The sequence below is a fragment of the Pseudogymnoascus destructans genome (assembly GCF_001641265.1).
Source record: "Pseudogymnoascus destructans isolate 20631-21 unplaced genomic scaffold scaffold_48, whole genome shotgun sequence".
NCBI classification, from domain to species: Eukaryota; Fungi; Ascomycota; class Leotiomycetes; order Thelebolales; family Thelebolaceae; genus Pseudogymnoascus; species Pseudogymnoascus destructans.
In genome coordinates this window covers 25,483-50,630 of record NW_020167566.1, presented here as the reverse complement: position 1 = coordinate 50,630, position 25,148 = coordinate 25,483, and the positions used below count along the sequence as shown (strand labels likewise).

The 25,148-nt window shown below is 50.5% G+C and overlaps 10 protein-coding genes across 10 annotated transcripts; 4 read left to right on the top strand and 6 right to left on the bottom strand.

Moving 5' to 3' along the window:
- Nucleotides 1-1,285: 1,285 nt before the first annotated feature.
- Nucleotides 1,286-2,104, top strand: VC83_09444 (uncharacterized protein; the record flags this gene model as incomplete). Its single annotated transcript, XM_024472883.1, has 2 exons — nucleotides 1,286-1,513; nucleotides 1,574-2,104. The coding sequence occupies 2 exons, from the start codon at nucleotides 1,286-1,288 to the stop codon at nucleotides 2,102-2,104; spliced, it is 759 nt and encodes a 252-aa protein (XP_024319583.1).
- On the bottom strand, nucleotides 2,087-4,349 carry VC83_09443 (uncharacterized protein). The gene has a single exon (XM_024472882.1). The coding sequence runs from the start codon at nucleotides 4,231-4,233 to the stop codon at nucleotides 2,341-2,343; it is 1,893 nt and encodes a 630-aa protein (XP_024319579.1). The 5' UTR covers nucleotides 4,234-4,349; the 3' UTR covers nucleotides 2,087-2,340.
- Nucleotides 4,350-7,055, bottom strand: VC83_09442 (uncharacterized protein). The gene is made up of 3 exons (XM_024472881.1): nucleotides 6,844-7,055; nucleotides 5,658-6,797; nucleotides 4,350-5,599 (listed from the first exon to the last, which is right to left on the bottom strand). Exons 1-3 carry the CDS (start codon nucleotides 7,032-7,034, stop codon nucleotides 5,077-5,079), a joined length of 1,854 nt encoding a protein of 617 aa, XP_024319578.1. The 5' UTR covers nucleotides 7,035-7,055; the 3' UTR covers nucleotides 4,350-5,076.
- Nucleotides 7,056-7,234: 179 nt separating this feature from the next.
- Nucleotides 7,235-10,762, top strand: VC83_09441 (uncharacterized protein). Its single transcript, XM_024472880.1, has 2 exons — nucleotides 7,235-7,405; nucleotides 7,457-10,762. Exon 2 carries the CDS (start codon nucleotides 7,543-7,545, stop codon nucleotides 10,708-10,710), a length of 3,168 nt encoding a protein of 1,055 aa, XP_024319591.1. The 5' UTR covers nucleotides 7,235-7,405; nucleotides 7,457-7,542; the 3' UTR covers nucleotides 10,711-10,762.
- A 1,037-nt stretch (nucleotides 10,763-11,799) lies between these two features.
- VC83_09440 (uncharacterized protein) lies at nucleotides 11,800-14,375 on the top strand. The gene has a single exon (XM_024472879.1). It carries the CDS (start codon nucleotides 12,147-12,149, stop codon nucleotides 13,830-13,832), a length of 1,686 nt encoding a protein of 561 aa, XP_024319580.1. The 5' UTR covers nucleotides 11,800-12,146; the 3' UTR covers nucleotides 13,833-14,375.
- Nucleotides 14,376-16,880: 2,505 nt separating this feature from the next.
- On the bottom strand, nucleotides 16,881-17,222 carry VC83_09439 (uncharacterized protein; the record flags this gene model as incomplete). The annotated part of the gene is made up of 1 exon (XM_024472878.1): nucleotides 16,881-17,222. One exon carries the CDS (start codon nucleotides 17,220-17,222, stop codon nucleotides 16,881-16,883), a length of 342 nt encoding a protein of 113 aa, XP_024319587.1.
- Nucleotides 17,223-17,877: 655 nt separating this feature from the next.
- Nucleotides 17,878-19,931, bottom strand: VC83_09438 (uncharacterized protein; the record flags this gene model as incomplete). Its single annotated transcript, XM_024472877.1, has 3 exons — nucleotides 19,253-19,931; nucleotides 18,140-18,737; nucleotides 17,878-18,051 (listed from the first exon to the last, which is right to left on the bottom strand). Exons 1-3 carry the CDS (start codon nucleotides 19,294-19,296, stop codon nucleotides 17,878-17,880), a joined length of 816 nt encoding a protein of 271 aa, XP_024319588.1. The 5' UTR covers nucleotides 19,297-19,931.
- A 177-nt stretch (nucleotides 19,932-20,108) lies between these two features.
- Nucleotides 20,109-22,466, bottom strand: VC83_09437 (uncharacterized protein; the record flags this gene model as incomplete). Its single annotated transcript, XM_024472876.1, has 5 exons — nucleotides 20,887-22,466; nucleotides 20,738-20,799; nucleotides 20,618-20,671; nucleotides 20,417-20,510; nucleotides 20,109-20,348 (listed from the first exon to the last, which is right to left on the bottom strand). Exons 1-5 carry the CDS (start codon nucleotides 20,893-20,895, stop codon nucleotides 20,109-20,111), a joined length of 459 nt encoding a protein of 152 aa, XP_024319589.1. The 5' UTR covers nucleotides 20,896-22,466.
- VC83_09436 (uncharacterized protein) lies at nucleotides 22,135-22,961 on the top strand (the record flags this gene model as incomplete). The annotated part of the gene is made up of 1 exon (XM_024472875.1): nucleotides 22,135-22,961. One exon carries the CDS (start codon nucleotides 22,135-22,137, stop codon nucleotides 22,615-22,617), a length of 483 nt encoding a protein of 160 aa, XP_024319585.1. The 3' UTR covers nucleotides 22,618-22,961.
- A 92-nt stretch (nucleotides 22,962-23,053) lies between these two features.
- Nucleotides 23,054-24,295, bottom strand: PSF2 (DNA replication protein psf2; the record flags this gene model as incomplete). The annotated part of the gene is made up of 2 exons (XM_024472874.1): nucleotides 23,649-24,295; nucleotides 23,054-23,569 (listed from the first exon to the last, which is right to left on the bottom strand). The coding sequence occupies exons 1-2, from the start codon at nucleotides 23,937-23,939 to the stop codon at nucleotides 23,054-23,056; spliced, it is 807 nt and encodes a 268-aa protein (XP_024319590.1). The 5' UTR covers nucleotides 23,940-24,295.
- Nucleotides 24,296-25,148: the final 853 nt, after the last annotated feature.

Genomic DNA, 25,148 nt, shown 5'->3' with positions numbered 1-25,148 from the left:
TGCTACAACCATCTATGATTCATTACACGTCATCGCTCCTTAGTTACTGGGCCAGTATTACCACATAGCATATCTCTACAACCCTCTATGATTCATTACATGACATCACTCATACCACATATGACATATCTCTACCAACTAGAGGCCTAGGAGCATGAACGATAGCTCTAAAAGCTCCTACGAACCTCTATGATTCATTACACGTCATCGCTCTTTAGTTACCCACAAGATTGGTTAAGTTATGACATAATTTGTCTATGACATAATTTGTCTATGACATAATTTGTCTATAGGGGTACTCTGACCTTGGACCTCCTTTTACTTCCTATAGGCTACGAACCTAAGAGATGGTTCTATGGGATTCTCTTACATCGACTACAGTTACCAAGCCTGGTTAGTCATGGAAAGTCTTGGAAAATGAGAGAACTACACTCCTTTAGCATAAATAGGATTGCCCTTTCCTTACGAAAGGGCAAGCAGACAATTGTAACACTGACTTCTAAACGATAGAAGACACAGAGGTTCTCTTGCGTAAAGGTTTACTTATCAGAGGAGGCAGGGGATCAGACACAAAGGCTTCAAGTAACATGTTACTAGTATATAACAAATACTGTATTGAGTTGAGCACGAAGCTCCTATCTAAGGAAATACTATCTACTTATATAGTGGCGTCGTGCCTAGTGGACTCCTGGGAACTCACTCGAGTCCTCGGAGTCCTGGACTCTTAGGATTCTTCTCATCATCCTGCGAGTCTGTCACGTGCCTAGTGGACTCCTGGGAACTCACTCGAGTCCTCGGAGTCCTGGACTCTTAGGACTCTTCTCATCATCCTGCGAGTCCGTCACGTGATACTTTCGGAACTACTATTCCCCGCTGCCCCTCCAGGTACCAGGGCCAGTCTCATGCGACCTCCCTCCTTCCTGTCCTGTAGTTGGCCAGCCTTCTTGTTCCGTCGTAACAACAATACAGTAAATCGACTATCACATACTTCCACGTCTTTTACAAGCTTCCAAGCATTCATCTTGTTACTCCTTGTTTCTGAAAAGTCAGTGCGGTGTTAACCTCTGACTTACCCCTGAGTTCCCAGACTCAACATTTGTTGCAACTTGTCTGAACCACTTCACTACATCACACACCTGATTGCTGCATTGTGGAATAGTCTAAGCTATGACCCTTTGGCTCTGTTTTCTAAGACAGTGTGTTGTCTTAGTAAATTCATCCCTTCCTTGGGTGGCTAGATTCTCACATCTGGTGCACCCACCATTACAAGAAAGCTCTTAAGAAAATGAAGACGTATATGGTACCAGCGATGGTGATGGCAATGGCAATGGCAATGGCGACAGCGATTGAATTACCCTGTCCTCAAACACCAGATAGAGGTGTTCAAGCTGAGAGATCTCTTCAAGAAATAGCATCAAAAATCTCAGAGAAGATTGATATATTTAGTAGTCCTACACGCCGGAAAATTGACTCTACAATACGAGGGGTCCAGAACGTCCTTCTGACTGCAGAAGTCCGGGACCGGCAGTATGAAGACCTTCATAATAGGGCTCAAAATCAACAGAAGTCTTAGGATTCGAGGGAATCGGAGGTCTTACAAAAAGGAGGGGTCCTTACAGGAACTCAGGCACGACAGATCCAGGAAAACAAGCATGAAAAGGAGCAGGTTGATAGGATCAAAAGACGACAATATCTTATCCGAATTACAACAAATAAGATTAAGAAGAAGTATCATATCCAAGGGGTTGATGCACGGAAATCAGAGAAGGAACGTCAAAGGACAATTCTAAACTTCAAATGGAGGAAAGAAGCTATTCCTATTGAGCTATTCAATCCAATCCCGGACCCAGAAAAGCTTATAACCGATAAAGAGATTGATATACAGGTTAAGGAAGCTCTTATATCCCTCCCAGAATTTAATGGGGTCTCATTTGAATACGAGGAACTAGGTGCAATTGGTGTCATTGATCCAGGACTTCAGGAATTTACGTCGCAACAGGATTTCATATCATTCGAAGGCACAAATATATGGGGCCGTGATTCAATTGCGTCAGAAGACGAAGAAGATGAAGATTCAATTCAAGAAGCGTTTTCATACTTGTAGTGGTAAAATATTTCCCATAGTCCACGATTCAATTGCAATACAAATTGGGTGGTTGAGAAATCTGGGGCGGTGCAACTCGCTTTCGCGATGCAACTCGCTTGCGCCCATCGCGTAGCGGTGGGTTATTCGACCCACGATTAATATTTCTTTCTTATTTTCCTGCAAATTAATATCATATAGAATATGGGGATATGATTGAGTTATTAGTAGTAGCCGTGGATACTTTTCAATGCTAGTCATAAATCATCAGCATCATCACTGTCATCACTATCCTTCGTATCGGCACCCCCCTTCTTCCCTGCCTCCTCTATCCTTTTCTCCGCAGCCGCCTGTGCAGTCATGACAGCAACCTCTGCGTCTTCAAGCCTCTTCCTCGTCTTGCGCTCGTCTTCCTCCTTCTTCCTCTTTCGCTCGTCTATCGTATCTTTAGCCCACTTCGCCGCCTCCCGCGCCGCAATTTCGGGGCTTCTCTTGTGCTTTAATAGATATCCCTGAACGTCAGCCGGACTGAAGATGCCTTCTGGCATTGCCAGCGTGAATGACTCTGCAAGAACTGCTATTTTCTTGGCCTCAAGTTTTCGGCGCTCTTCATCCTCATTTATTTTTTGATCGGCAGCATTAGATGTGTCTACACCACTTGACTTCGCATGCCCGGTTTGAAGGTTAGCGCTATTCAAAGGCAGAGCACCATTCCCATTAGAATCAAGCAGTGCGATTTTCTTCTGTGGGAAGTCGCCTTCTAGCGTCGTGAAAATACTCGTGAACAGCATCCTCATCATCGCCGCATCGGATAGCTGGAACTTAATTGTCATGTCCACCCTGCCAGGCCTGATAAGGGCCTCATCCAGCTTATCAATGTGATTAGTCGTCATGATCAGAATACGGCCCTCCTGGCTGGATACGCCATCAAGGACATTTAATAGAGCAGAGAGACTGATCCTGCCTGCCGGCGGAGTTCCGACGACAAGTGAGGGCGGCTGCGATGGATCTTTCTGGACTTTCTTGACCGCCATTGCTGCAGCTGCATCTTCAGAAGCTTCACTGTTCCTTGCGTTCGTCAAGCCAGCTGTATCAATATCCTCGAGCAACACGACGCAACGCTGCGGGAGCTCGGAGAACAGCGTCCCAAGGCTCTCTTCGTTCATCGATGGCGAGTTGAGGCTGACAATGTAGATCTTAAGCTTGAAGTATCCTGCGATCGCGAGACTTAGAGAGGATTTGCCTGTTCCTGGTGCGCCATACAACAGGTAACCCCGACGGTATGGGATTCCGCGATTCCAGTACCAGCGTTGCGTGTGCGGGTGTAGGTAGTCTCGCATGTCTGCCAGCAGGTCCGTCTTGACCGATTCGTCCATAACCATTGTTGACATGGGACGAGTCACTCTCGCTGTGCTGCGCACCCAAGTCGTCTCCGACATGGTTCCCGGCTTGTTGCCCCCGCGAAATATGACGGTCTTATCTTCATCAGAATTGAGGAACAGCTTGCGGCACTCGTTCAGCAGCTCCTTCAGCTTAGTCGGGTCGCGCCCGAAGCTTGAGATCGAGATCTCCTCACGCTCCGAGATAGGGCCATAGCGCTGGTGTGGGGCGCTACGGCGGAATACCATGAGCCTTCCCTTATACCAGAAAATGTGCGTTCCGAGGCCGGGTGTATATTGCAATTTTCTGTGCTTTCGCTTCTCTATTGGGATGCCGTTCTCGTCGATTTCATCCACGCCCTCTCCCTCGCGCTCATTATCACGGCTCTCAACCCACATGAACCAGCTGCGAGAGTTTACATTCGTGCTCGCGATGAACCGGCGATTGGCCTGTGAGAACTTCTGCTGCGTCACCCATCCCATAACGTAATTGTACATCTCGTCGTCGATGCGGATATCGGCCGTAGACATCAGGTAGTGTTGCAGGCTGGACCAGAGGTGCTCAGAGACATAATTCGAGGCGTAGATAACAACGCCGCAGATGACGATGAAAGGGAGGTAAAAGGATATATCGATCTGCAGGTATTTAGACAGGCCAGCAGAGACCGTGGAGAAGCCAGGGAAGAAGACATCGAGGATGGCGAGCTGATTCACTGGAGGCAGGAGGTTGTCGTCGCCGGAGGCGTTTGCGAATGCAGTGGGGATTGACATTACGAATAATCGGCGGGGTCGTTGTCCCAGGCTTCAGTTTATTCGGAGAAGCACACGACCAACAGGGACACGTTCATCAGGGACTTCTCTTTAAAAATGAAGTGAAAAGAAAGAAAGGGAAAATGGATGAAGGAAAGCTGAGGGGAGTATTTATACTTACTGCTGTCACGTTACTAGCTAGCAGGCTGACGATAGGATGGCATCGCAAGCAAGAAGACAAGAGCAGGCTTGCATCTCTGTCGCAGCTGCAAGGCAACAACCAGAGACATGTCACTCGTACCCATGTATACAGCCAGCCAGCTAGAGCAAAGAGCTTGCATAATCCGTAATCCGGTGAGCAGCACCCTGATGAACGGTGACTCAGCACCAAGATATGTCCTCGTCCAATAATCCCATCTCGACTGGTACAGACGCCTGCTACAGACACCCGAAAGGGGTCGCCGCTGGAGAGATTGGGTACAACGGCGAGGCTGACTGGGTCTCATAGCCGCGGCCTGCCGAATCGGCGATTCCTACTGTCAGCTATGGATCTCATAGGGCTGTAAAGGGACGGGCGGCGAGTCCGTGTGCAGGCGAATGGAATGAATGCTGGTGTTGCAACGGGCAGGGGGCTGTGCATGGGGACGTCCCGAAATATTCTCAAATAATCAAACCCAAAAGTCAGTCATCAATCACCAGCTTCAACAGGAACAGCACAAAAACACGGATAATATCAGGTACACCACTGAGGCATAAATGTGGCCATTAATTTCGTTGCAGTCTTCATCAGCATGATCATCTATACTGTATGCACCACATCCAACAACCAACAGGTCCCGCCCCACGATTGCGCCCCACTGTCCCTCAAGACCTTCCAAACCCAAACCACCCCTTCTTAGCCTCCTGCCTCTCCTCTCCCCGCGAGCTAGGTATCTCTTCCTCAGCTACCTGTGCTGTCGCCTGCGGGCTGCGCCCTGGATACTCGATATAATTCCACGCCACATCGAAGAACAGTGGCTTCACCGGCACCGCCTCCAGTTTCGTCGGGTAGGATACCAGATTGCTCAGATCAACATCACCGCTGGTCGGATAGTGCTCCAATGTCTCCACCAATGGCAAAGAGGGTGGAAGCTTGGCGACAGTGCCGCTGACTGTGGTTATCTCGACGAGTGCGCGGTGGCGCTGGAGTTCGGCGTTTAAGGTTTTTGCGAGGAAGGACACCGATGCAGGGGAGATTGCGAGAGTTGGGGGCGCGGTGGGTGAGGGTGCTGCTGCGGCGGAGAGGTGGGGTAGGGATGGGGTAAGAAGAGCGGTTGCGCGGGCTAGAAGGCTAAGGGCTTCCACATATGAGGAGAGAACGGAGTGTGATCGGGCGATGGCGAGGCACCTAGAAAAATTAGTTAACCTTGCTCAATAGGAACTATACAAAAGTGACGATGATATACTTTAGGGCGCGGAAGTAGTTGTACTTGGCTTCTAGCTCCCCCAGGAACTCCGTGTCGGAAGACACTCCCGGCAACTCCTTGATGGAATCCAAGCTCTGAAGAGTTGAATCGTAGAGTACGACTCGCTCTCGTAACTTTGCTAATTTGCGACCGGTGCCCTCCTCCTTGTCGACTGTCACCTCATCTGCCTGTTTGGATTTTCGAGACTTTGCAATTGGCGCGCTATCTGGTAATGCACCGTCGTGGTCGCCCGTGAGGACTCGGTTCCGGCCTATGCGCCAGCTGATCAAATCGTACCCAATGGCAGTTCTGGTAATCTGGAGGCTCTGTATCCGCTTATCGCCCTGCGAGATGCCTTCCGCGACCAACTCGTCGATAGAGTGTTTTGTTGCATCAACCGCATCCTGGCTCGCAATGAGGATGTCGTCATACGCCGATGCGCGCTCTCTAGGGTGTGAAGTAGAGGTCGAAGATAGTGTCTCGCTCAGATTCTTAGCTGCTGTCGTAACTGCTGATAGGGCCACGGCAATAGATGCGTCTTCCAAGTCCACGGTCCGTGACCTCCAGGTGATTGTCCTCGACGCTGCATCACTCTCTACCAGCTCGGGCTTAGCCTTTGACGTATCCTTCAAGATTATGGGATCCAGTTTCTCCACCGCCTTGACAAGGGGTTGATCATCCATGGGGAAGAATTTCCGCACAATTACTGGGATTGCCATCGTCCGAGCAAGCTTCAACTGATATGCCCCATAACGTATGCTCGGCTCAACGGTAGATGTAACCAAGCCCTTAAATATGTCGCTTTTCGTAGACGAAGTGAGAGCGGTATATATGGCCCAGACAATGGAGTAATCCGTGACGCAAGCTTGCCAGCTTTGCTTCTCGAATTGCTCGGCGCCAGCAAGAGCCGTGGCATATGCGCGTGCCTCAAGAAGATCCGTTTCCGTCGCGCCAGACACCAACCGATCTGACAGCGCCTCCAGCACACCCTCTTGAACTTTATAAGCCTTGTGAAGCCGCGAAATAATGTGAGATCGAGCGGCGCCTGTGATGCCTTTGGCGTCGGACGAATGAGTGGACTTCATGTACATCGCATGAGCCCAGGCACGCTCCGACGTGAGGAGCTGGATACAAAGATACCTGCCAGAGTTAGTAAAACAACCTCCAATTATTCAACTGCACATACTCGTGGTTCCTGGCAATATCTTCAGCTGCCACAGCTGGCCGTTTCGCATATTTGGCTCCCTTTCTCGTCGCTAGCCCCAATTTCTTGCGTGTAGAGCGCAGTTTTCTTGATAACTGGGCGCGGTAAGTGCTGTAATCACCGTAAATAAGCGCCTCATCACGTCCGGTGACGATGAATTTAGTTATGTCCATGGTTCTGTTTACTTCTCCGAGGCCACATGGTGGGGTTGACAGGTGAGGTTTCTTGGTGGGAATATCAAGCTTACATAAGCAGCTAGATAGCTTCGTCTGGGGTGGGTCTGGATGGGTGAATCGGCAAAATAATAATTCCGCACCCTTGTCGTGGTTATTTCTGATATCCTCAACGCAGTCGGGCCAAAACCATCGTTACGCTCCCGCACTGTATTAAATATCACCCACCAACCATCTTACTATTGCTCGATTTGTTGTTCTGTATTCGCATTTAGTGCCTTCGCGGCCTCGACAAGCTTCGAAAACGCACGAGACAAACCGAGCTCCGCGGCATGCAGAACTTTGTCTAAAGCCGAGAAGCATGTTATTGTGTAAACTGCCACACAGTGTGATCGTGGAACCCTGCTAATGGATACTGCTAGATTTTAGTTTGACGTGTTCTCTTGTATTATAGACTATTTCGACGACGTTTCCAGTGCGCGGCACGATACACTGTTGGGCTTGGGGCATGCTGGAGCGTACGGCGGGATGTCTCGAACTCGGCAGCGTGCGACGATTCGTGCCCGGATGTAAGTCGATGAAGAGTCGCCGGATGCTGCATTCTGCGTTCTGGAACCATGGTGCAATGGAACTGGAGCTGTCTCCTTTATGGCAAGTATTGATCCAGGGAACTGCACACAACGACAGACCCATAGAAACGAACGAACACGATAATTCTGGAGGAATGATGCTCGATTTTCTCTATCCATCTGGTGCCTTGAATCTCATCGGACAATACTCGCCGTGGACACCGGATAGGACTGACTTCAGGAGGACGATGGGCCTTGGCAGGATTGGGCAAAGACACTATACATCGGCAGCGGGCGATGGTTCTGTGACAATGTCGAGGCGCGCCGAGGAAGTTGGATGTCAATATGAAGTCAAGTCAATGGAACACCGTGTGGATTGGGAGGTGCAGCATTTGAAGAGCGATGGGACTGGACAAACATCGGCTTTTCTACGGTCAATAAGCGAATCGACGCGCACGAACGATTATGAAGAAGCGTGGAGGCAATTTGGGCAGCTAAACTCCGACAACAAGCTGGCGCTTGCGCCACGGCTTCTCAGTTATCTCATCAGCTCAAATCGACCGATCGATGCGGACCGGATAGTTTCGGTTTTCGATACCATCAGAGACCAAGCCGGGCATAGCAGTTACGAAGCATTGGTAAATGCCCATGTGGTTCTTCGAAACTATGAGGATGCCGCCAATGTGCATTCGGAATCTCTAGCTACCTTTCGAAAACCAACGTCGTCGGATAGGCTACTTGGCCTGCTCATTCAATACGGTCGATGGGACATGGCATTTGATGCTTGGAAGACTGTCAAGGACCTGGGGACTGCAAGCCCCAGAAACGGTCATGATATATGGGCACGTGTGGTTTATTTGCCGAATCTCAACGAGAAAGTGCTGCAGATGGTGTCAGGCTTAACCAGTCATTTGTCTGATACACCTGATTTGGATATCTCTCGGGAATTGCCAGTTGATAAAGTTACTTTCATCACCGAAGCACTGTCAATAGCTCTTTTTCCACAGGACGACTTCTCGGAAGCAAACTTCCTGTCGGTTTTTTCTCGGCTTGAAAGCCTGGGATTAGCCACAGAATCAATTTACCAAAACACGATACTCAAGCTTTTGAAGATGGACCGCACGAAGATGGTTGTCCGTCTATACCGGAAATTCCGACAGACAGGTGGCATACCCACGACCCGTATCCTCGACGCTATCCTGAAGATTTTCTGTAAATATAAGAGCAACATGGGGATACATCAAATTCTGGAGGATTGGGTACGACATTTCGATAAGCCGTCCTCTCCTGCGTATAGGATGGTAATGACAGCATTTGCCTCGCAAGGAAATGTCGAGGCTGTCAAAGGATTGTGGAAAAAGTACCTCGAGCGGCAAACGTATGGGCGGATTCGGAACGCAGACGATCTTCTACCTTTAATGCATGTTCATGCCAAGCGGGGGGAGGTGGATGAAGTCGTCAACATTTTCGAAAGCATGGAGGCCGAATATAAAGTCGTTCCGAACATCAAACATTCGAACATTCTTTTGAACGTTTATGGGAAAGCTCATGCTGTTGATAAGGCTTTCGAGCATTATAATAAGCTACTTGACTCCGATGTTCACCCCGATAAGATCACGATTGGAACGATGATGGGAATTTGCACACAGCGTGGCGACGCTATAGCAGCGCGCGAACTCTATAATTCTGCTGCAGGCTTGGGAATCCGTCCGAATATCGTCATGGTTGATTGCTTGGTCCTCGGAGATATCCAGAATGGTAACATTAATAAAGCCGAAGAGACATGCATGAAAGCACTGACGATGGCACTGGATGGCCCAAAAACAAGAATGTGGAACTACTTGCTGGTTGCCTACGCCATGGGGCGTGATCTTGAGAATGTTTCTCGGGTACATCGGATCATGGAATCTTCAAACGTCTCACCCGACACTTACACCTACTCTGCACTGATGCAGGCTTTGGCTGTTGCAGGCCAGCCGAGTCGCGCTTGGAAGATCTTGACCGAGGCGATGCCTGAAGCCGGTATACAAGCCACCGAGTTTCATTATGCGGTTGTTATGGGTGGTTTTATTGCTACGAAAGAGCTAGACATGGTATTTCACGTCAGAGACCATATGCTAAGCCGGCCTGAAGGCCTGAAGCCAGCCGTGTCCTCCAACATCCAGACCCTGAAGGCCGCCGTCATGGATGATTCACGCCGCATACAATCGGGCGATGCCGACACGGACTTTGCAAAGGCAGAAGATTATTTCTTCCAGTTCTTGATGAATGCCGACAGGCAAGAACTAGCGAGCAACCCAAGAAAAGGTATGGGTCATGAGCCGCTCGATGTTGCATACTCGGCGGCATACTTCGACTTTTATATGTTCGTCTGTGGCCAACACAAAGCATTCGATCGAGTTAAGCGGCTTTACGACAATTTTTTGCAGCGGCTACCTGAAGACCGTCGATCCCAGCCTCCTATCCGGATATTGAACGCTTTGATGGTATCTAGGTTAAAGGAGAATGACCATGACGGTGTGCAAGAAGCGTGGGAGTTTGCTTTGATGCGTGCCAAGGAAAGAGGAAAGCCAATATCGGGGAACAATTTGCTTTTATATTCACATCGCCTTTCGCTATGCCGCCCTCTGTCAACTCTAATCAAATCGCTGGCAGCGCAGAACAAGCTCACGCAGCTGAAAGAGACGATCGCCGATATTCGAGCTTTCGGGTTCGAACTGGACTCCAACAACTGGAACCTGTACGTCCAAGCCCTTACCAAGGCATACAAGTACCAGGAAGCATTCGGCGTATGCGAAAAACGTCTCATGCCGGGGTGGCTTGGATGGGCAATGATTCGCCAAGTAGAGCCACGCCGGAACCGCTTGTCGCTCAAGGACCGCGCCCGAAAAAGAGATCCAACTTATCTCCGGCCCATCTACCATACAATTCTTATGTTATCGAGGGCCTACCTAGATATGGAGGGCTCATATTCAGCAGCTGGGCAGGCTTACCATGTACTGAAATATGTAGACCAACATTGCCCGCTGACCCTAAACGCGATCCAAACGATGCGCAGGACCGAGGACGAATTGGAGAAGAAGATGCTGGGAACAACACAAGGATGATAATTATGTATTTTATATAAACTTATATGTATTTATAGTGTATCAATAAACACCTAACGAATTTCTGGTGTTGTGACATCATGTATTATACCATCTGAGGCATGTTCTATTCCCTGGCTGTATAGTCTTTGGACGGCTCTTTGCTTCTGAGCTTGTGACTACCTTTGCAGTAATAACTCCCATTGCGAAACCTGCTTCATCAAAGTTGTAGATATCCTGCTCTAAGATGCCGTATTTTGCAACTATATTTCGTACGAGAGAGAACCACCCTTGAATTATCCTAGGATCTTCGAATTTTGCTCATTTATAATCGTAGTTCCGACTGAATTTTGCTTTGATTTCCGTACGACGCTTTATGAAAGTAGTAGCCCAGTTCTTCCCAACAGGGGTCTCGCCTCGTTCGGAGAGTATGAGATCAGCCATTTCTTGCACACCTTGTGGCCGGGGTGGAAATCCACGTGAATCTAAGTCAAGAATATACTGAACAAGAGCTGATTCTTCGTATTTTCGTGAGTTAGGGGTAGAGTCGCGTTGAGAAGTAACACCGTTAAGTCTTGCACGTAGCGACTCAAATGGGACGTCGTACGACATTGTAGCAGCTCGAATACTCTTAATATTGCCTTCTTTAAGTGCTTTAATAGCAAGAATAATTCTACCCTCTTGATTAGAGAATTGGGCTTGTGTTGGTTGTGGCATGTTAACAGTTGTTAAAGTTGACGCGTTTTGGTGTTTTGGTGACCCGCTCGCCCGTGAAATACGTTAGATTTAAATAAATTTATAATAAGTTAACTTAACTTATTAGCTAAACAGAATTAATAAAAACAGGATATATAGCCCTAGCCTATGAAAATATGATGCTAAAATGCTTTACTCCCTACGTATACAGGAATATATATAATAAAAGCATGTACTATATATTAATATGTACCATATGTTACTCCTCTTCATGAGTTACAATTACTATAAAAGTTATAAAAAGGGGCAATAAACGTGACCGGTCAATGCCGCCAAGGCTGGGGCGGAGAAGCGACGCCGTGTGTGTACGTACGAAGTAGCCCATGGTCCAATGTGAAAGGACACTTCCGGCCTTGGTTATCAGGGTATCGTCACTAATCCATGATTCTCACGACGACAACGACACCCTTAAGTTCCCAATCCGCGATTGTTAACTGTCGCTGAAGCTCTTTTATTGACTGTTACTTCTCTACTCTCTCTCGAGATACTGGCTGGGCGACACGAGCGAGGCTACCGCTGCCAAGTGTTCCAACGACCTGACTCGATTGACACGAAGCTCTCCCATCGAAACGCGACTCTCGCCGCATAGCACGAAGATTACGAACTCAACTTCCGCGGCCGGCACGGCTCCCGCGGCTAGCTGCGCGCGCATGCTCACAACGGCTCAGGCTTGATGAGCGTCTGCACCGGGGCACAGGAGGATGACCTCGCCGTATCCCTCGACGTCAAGCCGGACGAGGGATGAGCGCAGCGCAAATACAGGGACTCTATCTTCAGCTACGGTACGACCGCGTGCACGACGACTTATAAGCACACAGAGTGATAGAGAGGCTCCGCCAAGAGACCTTAGCCCCCTGCCGGCTGCACATCCGAGTCGGATAGGCGAGAGTGACAGCATAGGGGGCAGGAGTAATGGCGGGCTTCTGGGTGGATCAATGAGGGATGGGAATATACCGCAAAGGCAAGGGCTGGGAAAGGGCCTTTTTGATGGGGGTTGGACTGGGAGCTGGACCGCTCTCCAAGGGCTGGCAAGCTCAGTTCTCAGCGGAGACACGGCGGCCAGCCCCGCGGCGAAACCTGTTGGTGCCACAAGGAGGAAGAGACAGAATAGTTTCACGCCGGCATTCTCGGAATGGGGACCTCCGGGTAAACCGAACAAAGGCAAAGGCAGAGATATTGCAGCAGAGTCACTCGCAGCACGCAACTCAGCAGTCAACGTCCTCCGGACAGCAGCAGCAATGCAGGACCACGAAGGCACCAATTCAGGCCTCCAGGTCGGACGACACAAGCGCCGCACCTCCGATGACCTCACCAGCTCAGCGGTTGACGACGATACCGACGCCCTTGTATACGTGCACCACGTTAAACCAACTGATACAGTCGCTGGCGTCATCCTGAAATACAACTGCGACCCCGCCGCCTTTCGCAAAGCCAACCGTCTTTGGCCCAATGACGTTATTCAATTCCTCAAAACCGTTCTTGTCCCCGTCGACGCCTGTGCTGTGCGCGGCGTCCCCTGCGACCCGCCCGCAGATGTCATCGGCCCAGCGCCAGCGCCAGCTGATGAGGAACCGCCCAACCTCTCCTCCCCCTCCGCACCTTCCCCCTGGGCAGACTCCATCCTCTCCCCCCCAGATATACCAGAAACAGACACCTCAGACCCAGACGGCGACCCCTGGATCCCCGTCCGCTGGGTTCTGCTCCCCTCCGCCCCAGCCTCCGAACCGACACAAATAGCGCGCCTGCCGCGCAAGAAACTAGGCTACTTCCCGCGCCGACGCCGGAAAAGCGGCGATGTACCCTCGAGCGTCGCGTCATTGCTTGATTCACCACATGGCTCCGTCGATGTCTCTGCCTCTGTGTCTCCGGCTGCGAGTCCGTGGCCGAGGCGACTGAGTAATCTGACCAGTGGCATGGCAGCGGGGCGTGCTGTGTCGGTGGGTCGACCGAGGCGGGAGTCTACGAGTGAGGCTGCGGCAAGGGGTGGATGGTTCCGTGGCCCTGGTGGTGTGGGAACGTTTGGGCCGGATGTTAAGAGGCCGGGGCCGGCACAGGATGGGCTGAACCGCTGGGTTAACAGACATGTGCCGGGGTTGACGATTAATGATGTGGCGACTAAACCTGGAGCTGGATTTTCCGATAGTGGTGTAGGAGATGCCGCTGGAAGTGGCGGACGAGGCATCGAAGTTGCTGCTGCGGCTATTGAGGGTTGGGTGAGGCGACTTGGAAGGCCAGTAACGCCATCGGGAAGGCAACTGACGAGGGAGGAAGTCGGGGATTTGATTGAATTACGAGACGGGGCTGGGAGTGACGACGGAAATATGGGCGGATTTGGAGGTGGCACTGGTGGCATATCACGGGGGAGGAAAGGTGCAAAGGGGGATTGAATTGGGTGAGCGGCAGCGTTTGGATGCGCACCCCACTTGGAGAGTGACAACACTTGGTGTTGTACGATGGAACGAGTGAGATATTTGGCTACACGTAGCAGTATCCGCACATAACAAATTTTCTAGATCACATTTTCAATTCATACCTAGCAAGAAGGTGCGCGCGGCGTTTGGGAGAGGAGGGATTGTGGATTCCGCATTTTTGTGCGGCTGAGAGATGAGAGGAACTGGGAGAATGATATCTATATTTTACACGGCCATGAAACCAGCATGTGTGCGATGAACCGGGCTGAGAGATGACGAGAGAATTGAAGTTTGCATTGGCTTATTCCGCACGCCACCCACCCACTGCCCATCTCAGACGCCATCCAATTCTCCTTTCACAACTTTCCAGTGTTCGGCACGGATACCAGTATACCCGTGGTATCCGGGTATATCCTCGAGTATATACCTACCCGGCGATATTTTAGGAGTATCCGGCGTATCCGGATACTCTCGAGTATATATCCGGATACATGCCAAGAATAGCCAAGCGCAGCCAAGACCTCTTTTTTCCAACGTCGTGAGATCTATATTGATGCTGTATAAAGTGATAATTATCCTCAGAATGAGCGACTCGTCGTTATCAGATATACCAACGGAGCCTGAGGGCTATAATAGCTATGATACTCATAATGAGCCAAGTCTGCCAACGCTGCCGCCCCCTATTCATATTCAACAGGATATTAATCCTACACCGCTCCGGCTTCAGCCTCCAGGACGAATGCTGCCACCAACGTCATCAGTACTATTTACGAAGCTATTATATTCGCGATTGATACTTGATAGTAACCCACCTACAGTCAAAGTAACTTGCTTACAACCAGGCTGCGGATATTCACCTACTCCGCAGCTATTAAGTCAGACTTCAACCGGTAATCTTTGGAAGCACTATACGCAGAAGCATCCAACAGTAGCATATACAATGAAAGGTCATACAATTACGCCGTCAAGCCCATCAAGTAGTGCATCGTCATTTTTTGAGCCACGGCCGCGGAACCCGCAAGTCCAGCCCGCTCAAGCTCAAGCATCAAATAGTAGAGCGAAATACCGAGAGTTATTACTCTCATTCGTTGTATCAAATAACCTCTCCTTACGACTTATTGAGAGCTATTCGTTCCATCAATTAGTACAGTTCTTAAGCCCAAGTACTCTATCGATATCGTCGCGAACACTACACCGAGAGCTACAGCGGCAATTCTCATATCACCGAGGATTGCTACAATTAGAACTCCAGGCTCATATTACCTATGGCGGCCGGATATCTATTACAACAGATGCATGGACTGCACGGAACTATACAGAGTACGCTGCTGTCACAGGCCATTGGATTAATGAGAAGTGGCAGCACCGGTGCGTATTACTTGATGTAATCCACCTTCAAGAGCCAATTCATAGCGGCGAATATCTCGCTCAAGAGTTAGCTGCAGTAACAGATAGCTTCGAAATTACAGGTGCTATATTTACTTGTACGCGGGATAATGCCTCAGCGAATACTGTGATGCTTTCAGAATATGAGAAAATAGCCAGTAAGCAGCAGACGACTATTCAACAGCCATGGACGTTTACTGTAAAGGAAGGGGACGTTCGGTGTATTGCTCATATTATCAATCTTGCAGTTCAAGCTACTCTAAAGAGCTTGAAAGCTAGCCCGGATACAGAAACAGAAGCGTACTGGTGTCAGCAAGGGCTTGCCCGGATTCCGCAGCGTATTGATAACTCTTCTACTGAAGTATCAGCTACGCTTGAGAAGCTCCGAAGGCATATTTATGTCTTTCGAAACCGAAGAGCATGGAAGGATGCTTTACAGAAGCAGATACAAGCTGCAGGCCAGAAGCCACGCCAGCTATCACTTGATATGCCTATACGCTGGAATTCAACGTACTATATGCTTGAAACAGCTATAAAGCTTCGAATACCAATTACTGCAGTATGCTCTACGCAGAAGCTTGATATCAGTATGAAGGATATTGCGTTAACAAGCAACGATTGGGCTATTATCGAAGCTCTTGAACGATTATTCTTAGTATTCTTAAAGCCGTCAAGACGGCTACAAAGCGATTCATATCCAACGCTCAACTTTACAATTCCTCTTTACTTAAAGATGATAAATAAGGTCACATTACTACAAGAAGAGCTTGGTAGAAGCTCTACGATCGGAGTAGCTTGTGGAGCTGCGCTTCAAAAGCTTAATGAGTATTATACTCTTACAACGAATCGGCAATGTAAGCACTCAGCTGTTGCTACAATTTGCGACCCACGAATGAATCATACAGTATTTAAGAAGATATATCCAAATGCTATAGACGATACACGAAGATTACGAGCAAGAGCGCAGTTCGAAGACGTTTGTAGAACGTACCAAAAGCGAGAGTATCACCTTGATACGGAGCGAATTACTCACGAAACAGCTCTTGCAGAAGCAATAGGTGCTACTGCTACAATAGATCAAGAACCTGATTCTGACGAAGATCTATTTGCGTCAGAAGGCTTGGCTTTTCAAGAGCCAGAATGGAGGCGCTGGATGCTTGAACCACGGCCCGGTGAGCATACTGATATTCTCAAATATTGGTGCGCAAAGCAATACCAATATCCAGTTATTGCCCGTATTGCTCGTGATCATCTAGCTATTCCAGCAACATCTGCAGCATCGGAACGAGTATTTAGTAATGGTAGTGATATTATTACAAAGAAGCGGAATAGGTTATCACCGCCAACTATTAGATATTTACTTTGCTTACGGAATTGGGGTAAAATACGGGAGGCTGATAGCGACGGCGATGATGCTGACGATGAAGCACCTGAATAGGGACTTGCAGAAAGGGGGGGTCTCACGGAAAGGGGGCTCGCGGAAAGGGGTTTACTACTATTATCAAAAGCTTCATTCTTTTTTATATACGCTATTCTATTTTTATATACAATATTCAGCCTCATGTATCCGGATATATACCCTACCCTACCCGTCAGATCGTCGCCGGGTATATACCCTACCCGTGAGCTTCACGGATACTACCCGGATATGTATCCGCCGAACACTGCAACTTTCCCCCCCACCCACAAATGGTCCTTCTTCCCAACCCCCTCTTTCATATCTCCCCTCCCCACCAACCCCTCCACCGGCGTAAACCGCCCGCTCACGCAACTCGGACACCCCACCCGCTCCCTCAACATCTCAGTGTCCCGCCGCGTCTCCCATCGTAGCTCCTCAACAATGCCCTTAAGCCTGTCGATCTTGTCGGACAGCTTGGTTTGCTCAGCGAGCAGCGAAATGATAGAATTTTGGAGGAAGGCGATGTGAGTGTTAAGGGAGAGGGAGAAGGATGAATGGGGTAGTGTGTTTCTGGTGCTCATGGTTTGTGTAGTTGGAGGGTAGAGTGGTGTTGATGAGGTGCCGGGGATTGGTGGGTATGGAAGGGTTTTGTGGGGGGTTGTTAAAGGAGCGTGGGTGGAAAGGAGAGAGATTGAGCCGGAGCGTTCTACGGGATACTTGGAATCTTTCTTTGGGAGCTGGTCTTGCTTTGTGGGAGAAAAGCAAAGTGTGGGAGTAACGGTGACCATCCATCCATATATTCAGGACATTCCACCCATAATCAGGGACTCTGCCATATTGAGAGCCGACTTATACCCTCGTAACTGCCCAAACCCTAAGATGCCTTTGTTCAGTAAGAGATAACGAGCACAATAATGCACTCAATACAGCATGGAGCTACCCCACTAGTCTTCACCTCTACCCCTGGATGGCACCCAAACAATCACCAAGACAGCCACTCCTAGACATCCCACCATCACAAACCACTCTCTCAACCCGCAACGACAGCTCAAAAACCGCCCTCACCCACACAACAAAACATCAAAACAACAACGCCCCATGATCTGTCCGAACTATACATGGGTATATCTATTCTCATCCCATCCCATCCCATCCCATATCCCGCTATAATGCCGCTAACCCGACCATTGATGACGCCGCCCACTTCTCATGGCACAACATCCACTACCACGGAAATTAATAATCAACAGCCCACCCATTCTCTTTCAGGAACTCCTCACACGCCTCCCGCAGCGCGAGGTTGGGTCGCAGCTCGTCGATGCGCAGTGGTTCGCGCGTTAGAGGGTCGGTGGGAGAGCGACGGAGGTGCTCCATGATCGAGGCGCGCTCGTAGGATTTACCCGTTCTTGTCTGTGGGGACGTGTGTCAATAAAGGCGCTTGAAGTGGTATAGGGAGAACTAGTTGTGAAGTTTGATGTCTACAGGGGGCATGACTTACTATAACCGGATCGACCATGAAGGAGAAGGTAATATCGTCCACCGCCCAATCCGGCACAACCCTCTTCTTCTCCGCCTTCCCAGCCTCAACCCAAACCCTCTCAACCTCCTCAATCATCTCCTCCCCCTCTTTCCTCACCCCCTCCTTTTCCCCTTCCTCAGCTCCCTCAACCCGCCTCTCCAAATCCCGCCTCAACCCCTCCACAACCTTCCCCCTCACCCCCTCCGTCCCCGCAAGCCTCTCCTGCTCCCTCTCCTCCCAAGCAGCCTTCTTACACTTCAACACCACCAACACCACACTCCCCAAGCTCCCCGCCTCCTCCTTCGCCGAAATCTTATACGCCTCCATAGCCTCCTTCAGCGCTTCCCTTCCCCTACCCAACCCCACCAGCGCCTGCGCCCCATAATGTCTAGCCTTCATATTCGCCTTCTCCTTAATCGCCAAACTCGACGAGCAGTCTTCCAGCACGCCCTCTAGCAGCCCCAGCTTCAGCCGTGCCATCGCGCGATTGGTATACAACATCGGCGCAGACGGGTCGAGGAGGATGGCCTTTGTATACAGCGCCTCGGCTTGCGCGAGATCATTGGAGCGGAAGAACCTGGATGCCTCGAGGTTAGCTGCTGAAGCGGCGGTGGTGGTAGTGTGAAGCTCGAGCGCGTGGGCTCCCTCGGCCTCGGTCATGAGGGTTTTGGGCGTGGATGCGCCGGTGCTTGTGTCTTCGTCCTCACTCGTTTCGTCGACTGGTTCGTGGGGAGTGGGACGAGTGGGGAGAGGGTAGTCGGGCGAGGATGTGGGGGGGGTAATGATGGGGTATTCGGGGGGAGGTGGGGCCGGGAAATAGTCCTCGGGCTCGTCTGGAACGTCGTCCATGGCGAGTGTGATGTGCCCTTGTATCCCCTTTGTGGATTTTCTCTGGTCTACTCTGATGTGCCTACTCTAACCGCAGCGAGCACTTGCTTTGTGACCCAACAGTGAGAACGAGAACCATTAGTCGAGTGAACCAAACCAGAGACCCAGGCGCAGGAGTATTTCAAAACCAGGGGCAAAAGAAACCATAGTGAAGGCAGAAAATAATATCAAAAGAACCAACGCAAAGAAGGCAAGCCAACCTACTTATTCCCCTCCTCCTTCAACTGCTGCGCGCGAGCCGCCGACATCTCTACCACTTTATCAACCTTCCCGGTGCCTCTGCCTACCACGCGCTACTCCAGGCAGCTCTATCCCTCGGTGTGAGTCGCCGTGTGAGTCGTGCAGCCGGGGCGAGACAAGGCTGTGATATGAAGCCAGCAGGCTGCAGCGACGGCCTGGAGGGGGCCTGGGCGCTTGGGGACCGTTTGATTGGAATTCGATAGCTTGGAGGGGGATTGTATCGGGATGCGGCGGGCTGGGTCTGGAGCGTGGGGGGGGGGTTTCGAGCTGGGCTGGTCTGCGTGGCTGTGCGCTGTTGGTTGGTTGAGTCGGCGTGGTCAGCCTAGTGGGTGTCTGATTCACGACCGGGGGTTCTGGACGAGAGGGTAGAGAAAGAAAAGAAGGGGAGAGGAGAGCTGAGTTTAAATGTTTGACGCTGGCGTTTGTAAGTTACTGGTGGTGTGCTGTCGTGGGGTTCAGCTATTCGCGGGCCATCCCTATTCCTGTTGGCTGTTGGGGTTTGTATCTGTCAGCCGTGGAGCTATTGGAAGCTGCTAGAAGGGGAAATATATACCATGATTTATGGTATGACATACAACTTGACGTATTGGCTTCAACAAGAGCTCTGCAAATATATACAAACAATACTATATATTCTGTCTATCCATACTGCTGTTCTTGCGTTCTAGCCGGCTGTTTCGGTGTTGGTTGTCATCTTGGATTCATCAGGGACTCATAGGCTCATAACTTCACAACGCAATCAATATCACGATGTATCCCCGCAACATATCACATATCACTGTCCCATGAGCCTGGACGGTGGCATAACACGCCTTCTAGTTTATATAGCGCGTAATATACACTTTCCAAACATCTCTCTCGTCTCCTCTCCCTTCTCCCATCCTCCTCTTCTATCCCAACCAACATCCCCATTCGAATCGAGCAGGTCGATTAGAAAGGCTACCTCATAGTTAGTATTCCGTGTCGTGCCCATATCACCCACCACACAAGCAGGGACATCACATACGTTGTCCGAAGCCGGAATCTCCCTGATGAACCTTTGTCCGATGAAAGGCACCTTCTATAAAGCCATTAGCCCCCACTCTCAATTGACACCATTGCCATATCATGTCATCTCTGAGGACGTACCGAGAGAATATCCTTGCGCACAATCGGCACCTCGCCGAAGAAGAAGAGGGCGAAGAGGCCAGCGGAGGCGCCGAAGCCGGCAAGAGTCATGCCACTGTCTACCGTCAGCATGTCTGTCCTAAACACATTGTCCATATCTATCCTCTGTCCCTATCTAGGCCGCCCTGCCTTCACTCCCATCTCGGACCGGGGGGAACCCACAGCTTCGTCGTCGCCTTGACGGTCCAGCCGCCAATGTTTGGCTGGATCTTGTACCTGCGCCCTATCAGCCCTCCATTCCTCCCTCTCTCTCAGCACCCCATCGCGGATCTTCAAACGTACTTAGGGCCATAAGCGGAGCGGTAAGTGCGGTACGCCTTCTGCGACGCCCACGGGGCGGTAGTCTATCGTAGCTCAGTCAGCCCAGCTCTGTCCATCGTTGGTTGCCTCTGGGGCAAAACTCTTCGTGCGAGAGAAGGAGAGAGGCTTACCCCAGCCATTGTATGCGATTAGGTTGCGCGGAGGCGTATGTGGAGGTTTCAATTGGGGGGTTTGGTGCGAGTCGGAGCTTGCTCTGGTCAATTGTAGATTTGCCCAGAGTTATTCGCAAACATCACGTGACCGAAAACAAGAGGATAGCCGGGATGTTCCGTGAGTGATGTGTGAGCTGCTGTCTTGATCGCTGGTCTTCTTCGTTTTGTGTGGTATATTTAAATATGTACAACTTCATTTTGTCTTTAATTGCACATATACTGTTCATTCTGTGTTGATGTTGTGCCAAACAAGTCATAACAGCTGCTTGATTGAATATCTCAGACAGATAGTGGCAGTTCGTTGTACCCTCTCATACAAAACCAGTCCAGAGGTACTTGCTCTAAGTTACAGTACTTTCGCATCGGGCATAACAGGAATCTGATAACGAGAAAAACCAGCGTCAAGACCACGACAACTGTTATCTCTTCTCTTCACAATCACCGTCACTGCTTCCGCCAGCTTCTTACTTCTATAAACCCGCAGCTCGTCCCTTATAACTCTTAGTGTCTGTCCCCAAGAGTTACATCACCGATCCTTTAACCAACATCCTGGGCACAGTACAATCCCATCCCGTCGCCCTCGGCAGATCTCGGAGCGCTGCCTGCAAATCCTCTCCTCCTGATTCGACAACACCATCACCACCCCTCGACTGTCCACGGAGATCGCTCCTCACGTCACTCACACGGCACAACCGCGGTCGCTCACTCATCCAACTTTCCGCGGCTAGGCGGGCGACCTGTCGGTCAACCAGAGAGGGGGGACGACCATCCATAAAATACATCGAGATCCCCCGTCGCTATCCCCCGAGATAAGACGCCCATTTCCCATTTCCCATTTCCCCGCAAACTCGACCCCGCGATCCATTTTTCCCCGCGCGACTATTCAGTCCCCGTGTGGTGACGATATAGCACACAGCCAACGCTTTGAAGACGACGAGACCGACTGCTGATCGGTATTGAGCGCGTAGGTGTTAAAATCCACCGACGTCCACAAGTTGAACAGCACCGACACAAACTCATACTGCGCTGAACGGAAAGGACGACTCGTTTATCGGGTCTGACATAAGAGGAAGCCACGACCTTCCCTCTTGTGAAAGGAAGCCACGACCGAGAACGAAACCAAGCACAGCCACCTTCGCACCTTCCCATACCGGCCTCACCTGGCCAACCACCATCACACCTTCCAAACTGGCTTCACCACCCACCATGCCTTCCCCAACCCAGCACCCCCCTCGCCCCTTCCTCTCCAACTTCCTCGCTGCCTTCCGCGCCCGCTCCTCCTTCCAACCCACAAAAAAGCAATCCACAACCACCTCAACGAGCACCACCACACAACCCCCCTCGCCCTCTTCTCAGCCCTCACACCCCCGCACCATTACCCCGCCAAAATCCCACAACCACCCCACGACATCCGCCCTCTCGGCGCTGCATTCAACGCCGCTCTCGCGCTCGCCAGGCACGAGCCCGGGGTATATGTCTACCATGGCCAACTCGGCCGCGGCGAGGAGGAGGGGGAGCGAGAGTGAGGGCGAGGGCGGAGGGGGGTTTAGGGAAATTGGTAGTGGAGGGGGGGAAAAGTGGTATGTGGGCGGTAGGACGGCGGCGGGAGAGGAGAGGTTCTTTAGGTTGGGTGTTGTGAGGCGAGATGGGAGTTTGGACAGGGTTAGTGCGGATAGGTTGAGCTTGTAGGGTGGGAGAGTTGGAGGTTGGAGGGGTTGGAAATTGCATTGACTGCGGGTTGGATATGAACGATCATTGGATCGATATGAGATATGGATATGACACTGGATACGGATACGACACCTTGGGAACGCATATGACATTGGATATGGACATGACACATGGACACGGATATGGGAGGCAACTCGGCTTGGACAGGACAGCATGGACGGACGGCTAGGTTTGCTTGATTTGGCGTTCTGGCGACATGGTAGATGCAGATGACCGACGCGACTCGGCGCGGTGACGGACAAAACGCAGTGCTTGGCTCGGCTTCGTCTGATTATACGATGAATACACACACATTACCGCCCTTCAATAATCTCGTGCCAGACTGGGTAGTTCCATTTTGTCATTTATTAACTCCGTAATCCCTGATATATACCCCCTGGTATCACCCCACCCCCTAAAACCCCTCACCCATCTCAATCCCCCCCTCCTCCTCCTCATCCTCCTCCTCCTCCCTCCTCCCCTCCGCCTCCCTCCCCCCACCCAACCTCGCCAACCCCCACACCACCCCCCTCACAACCCCCCTCACCTCCCCAACCTCCCAAGCACCCACACTCCCCACCCCCCTCACCCCCACCTTTCCAACCACATCCTCCCCCTCGCCGGCGACAACAAACCCCCTAACCTTCCCCCCCCTCACCTCCCTCACCCCCCTCACCAGCCGTCCCACCACCGCCTCTTCCCCGCCAAGACAACCTCCACTAACAAGCGCCTGCGCGATCTCAACCCAGTGGAAGGGGAGCATGTCGCAGAACTCCGAGCTGGCGAGCTCGGCTGCTAGTATCGTCTCTAGGCCTGCGGCTGTTAGCCAGGGCGGGGGCACTAACGTCGCGCGGTTTTGTCGGTGGAGTAGGAGTGCGAGCCACAGCGGCAGGGTTGTAGGGCGGGGGGGATTGAGTTGTGGTGTCGGGCCCTGGTATCGTTAGTTAGTAGTTCCCCCATTTCTTTCTAGTCCCCTGCTGCGTGCGCGGATGATCGGGTGGAAGTCCTACCGAGAGTAACTCAATCGATCTCATTCTCTGCCGCGGAATAACGGTTATAGGTTCGTTTTCACACAGGAAAGCCATTTCTGCTGGTGTCAACCCCACGGGGAGGGGGAGCGCCATGGTATGGTGTGTGCGCGTACGGTGAGAAGTATGGCGAAGAGTCGTGGAGTCGCGGGGCGCGTTCAAGCGCGCTTGGGGATGATGGTGAGGAGGGCTCGGCGCGGCTTGTGGGTGTGGATTGGTCGTGGGTGGATGATGGTGGGCGGCGTAGGTTTGGTATGTGTATCGTGGTATCATAAAGGCGTGTTTGGCGGTATGGTGGTGGGTATAGTTTAGGTTGTGAGGTGAGGGATGTCGCGTTGTGATATTGAAGTTGCGAGGCACATAGGGCCAAAAAAAGCGAAAATGGGGCACGACCCCAAGTGAGCTACCCGGCAAAAAAGTAGGAAAAAAGTCGAAAATGCAAAACAGGCCCTGATAGAGGCCAGCTTCCTAGTAAATGTGTCAAAAGTCAAAAATTCCAAACTCAATTAATGTATTATAAATTGTGACTGGAATGGGTTGGTCGACATTGTGTATAGGGCTGATTTACGAGGTGAAGAAAATGGCCTCTTCGGATTTTGGATACAATGTCAAATTAGAGAGATATTCCGCAATTGTTAGGCAGGAAGCCATGGTATGAGACGTGGCCGAGGTCTTGCAGCTACAGGAGAAAGGTCACGTATGGTATTATTATTGAGTGAGATTTACAAGAGGAATCGAATGGCCTCTTACAATTTTTGATACAAGGGAGGGAGGTAGAGTTTACAGGCCAAGTAAGAAGCGGAAGGTGATGGAATAGGGTGGGAGGTACAGGTCACAGGCCAAGGAAGGAGCAGGAGGTGATGGAATTAGGAGGTAGAGAGGGCCCAAGCTGAATGGGGAAGCCGCCATGATATAAGAATAGTGTAGTTTATGTAGTAAGTATACAGCGATGATGTTATATAAGGTAGTTTTTGTGTAGAAATAGAATAGGCAAGTTTGTGTATAGATTAGAGTACAGTTGGCAAAGTAATTATCATATTTCATGAAATAGGGGGGTCATGATATGAGAATAGTTGGAAGATTTGTAGTTTATATAGTAAGTAGAGATAAGAGTTTATGGTAGTTTTTGTGTACAAATGGAATGGTGTGTAAGTTTATAGATAGGAGTAAAAGTGGTAAAGAAATTATCATATTGCATGGAATAGGGGGGTGTCATGATATAAGAATAGTTTAGAAGCAGGAGGTGGTGGAATAGGGAGGGAGGTGGAGGTTATGGACCAAGATAGAGATCAGGGTATAGGGAAGGTAGAAGTGCCCAAGCCAAAAGGTGAAGCCGCCATGAAAGGAGCCCACAGCAGGTGTTGGGGTTAGAGGAGGTGGAGGTCAAAGAATAGGGAGGCAGGTAGAGGTCACAGAATAAGGAAGGAGTTATAGCAAGATTAGAGTGATAAAAGGAAGAGGGTAAAGGAGAAGCCAATTCCA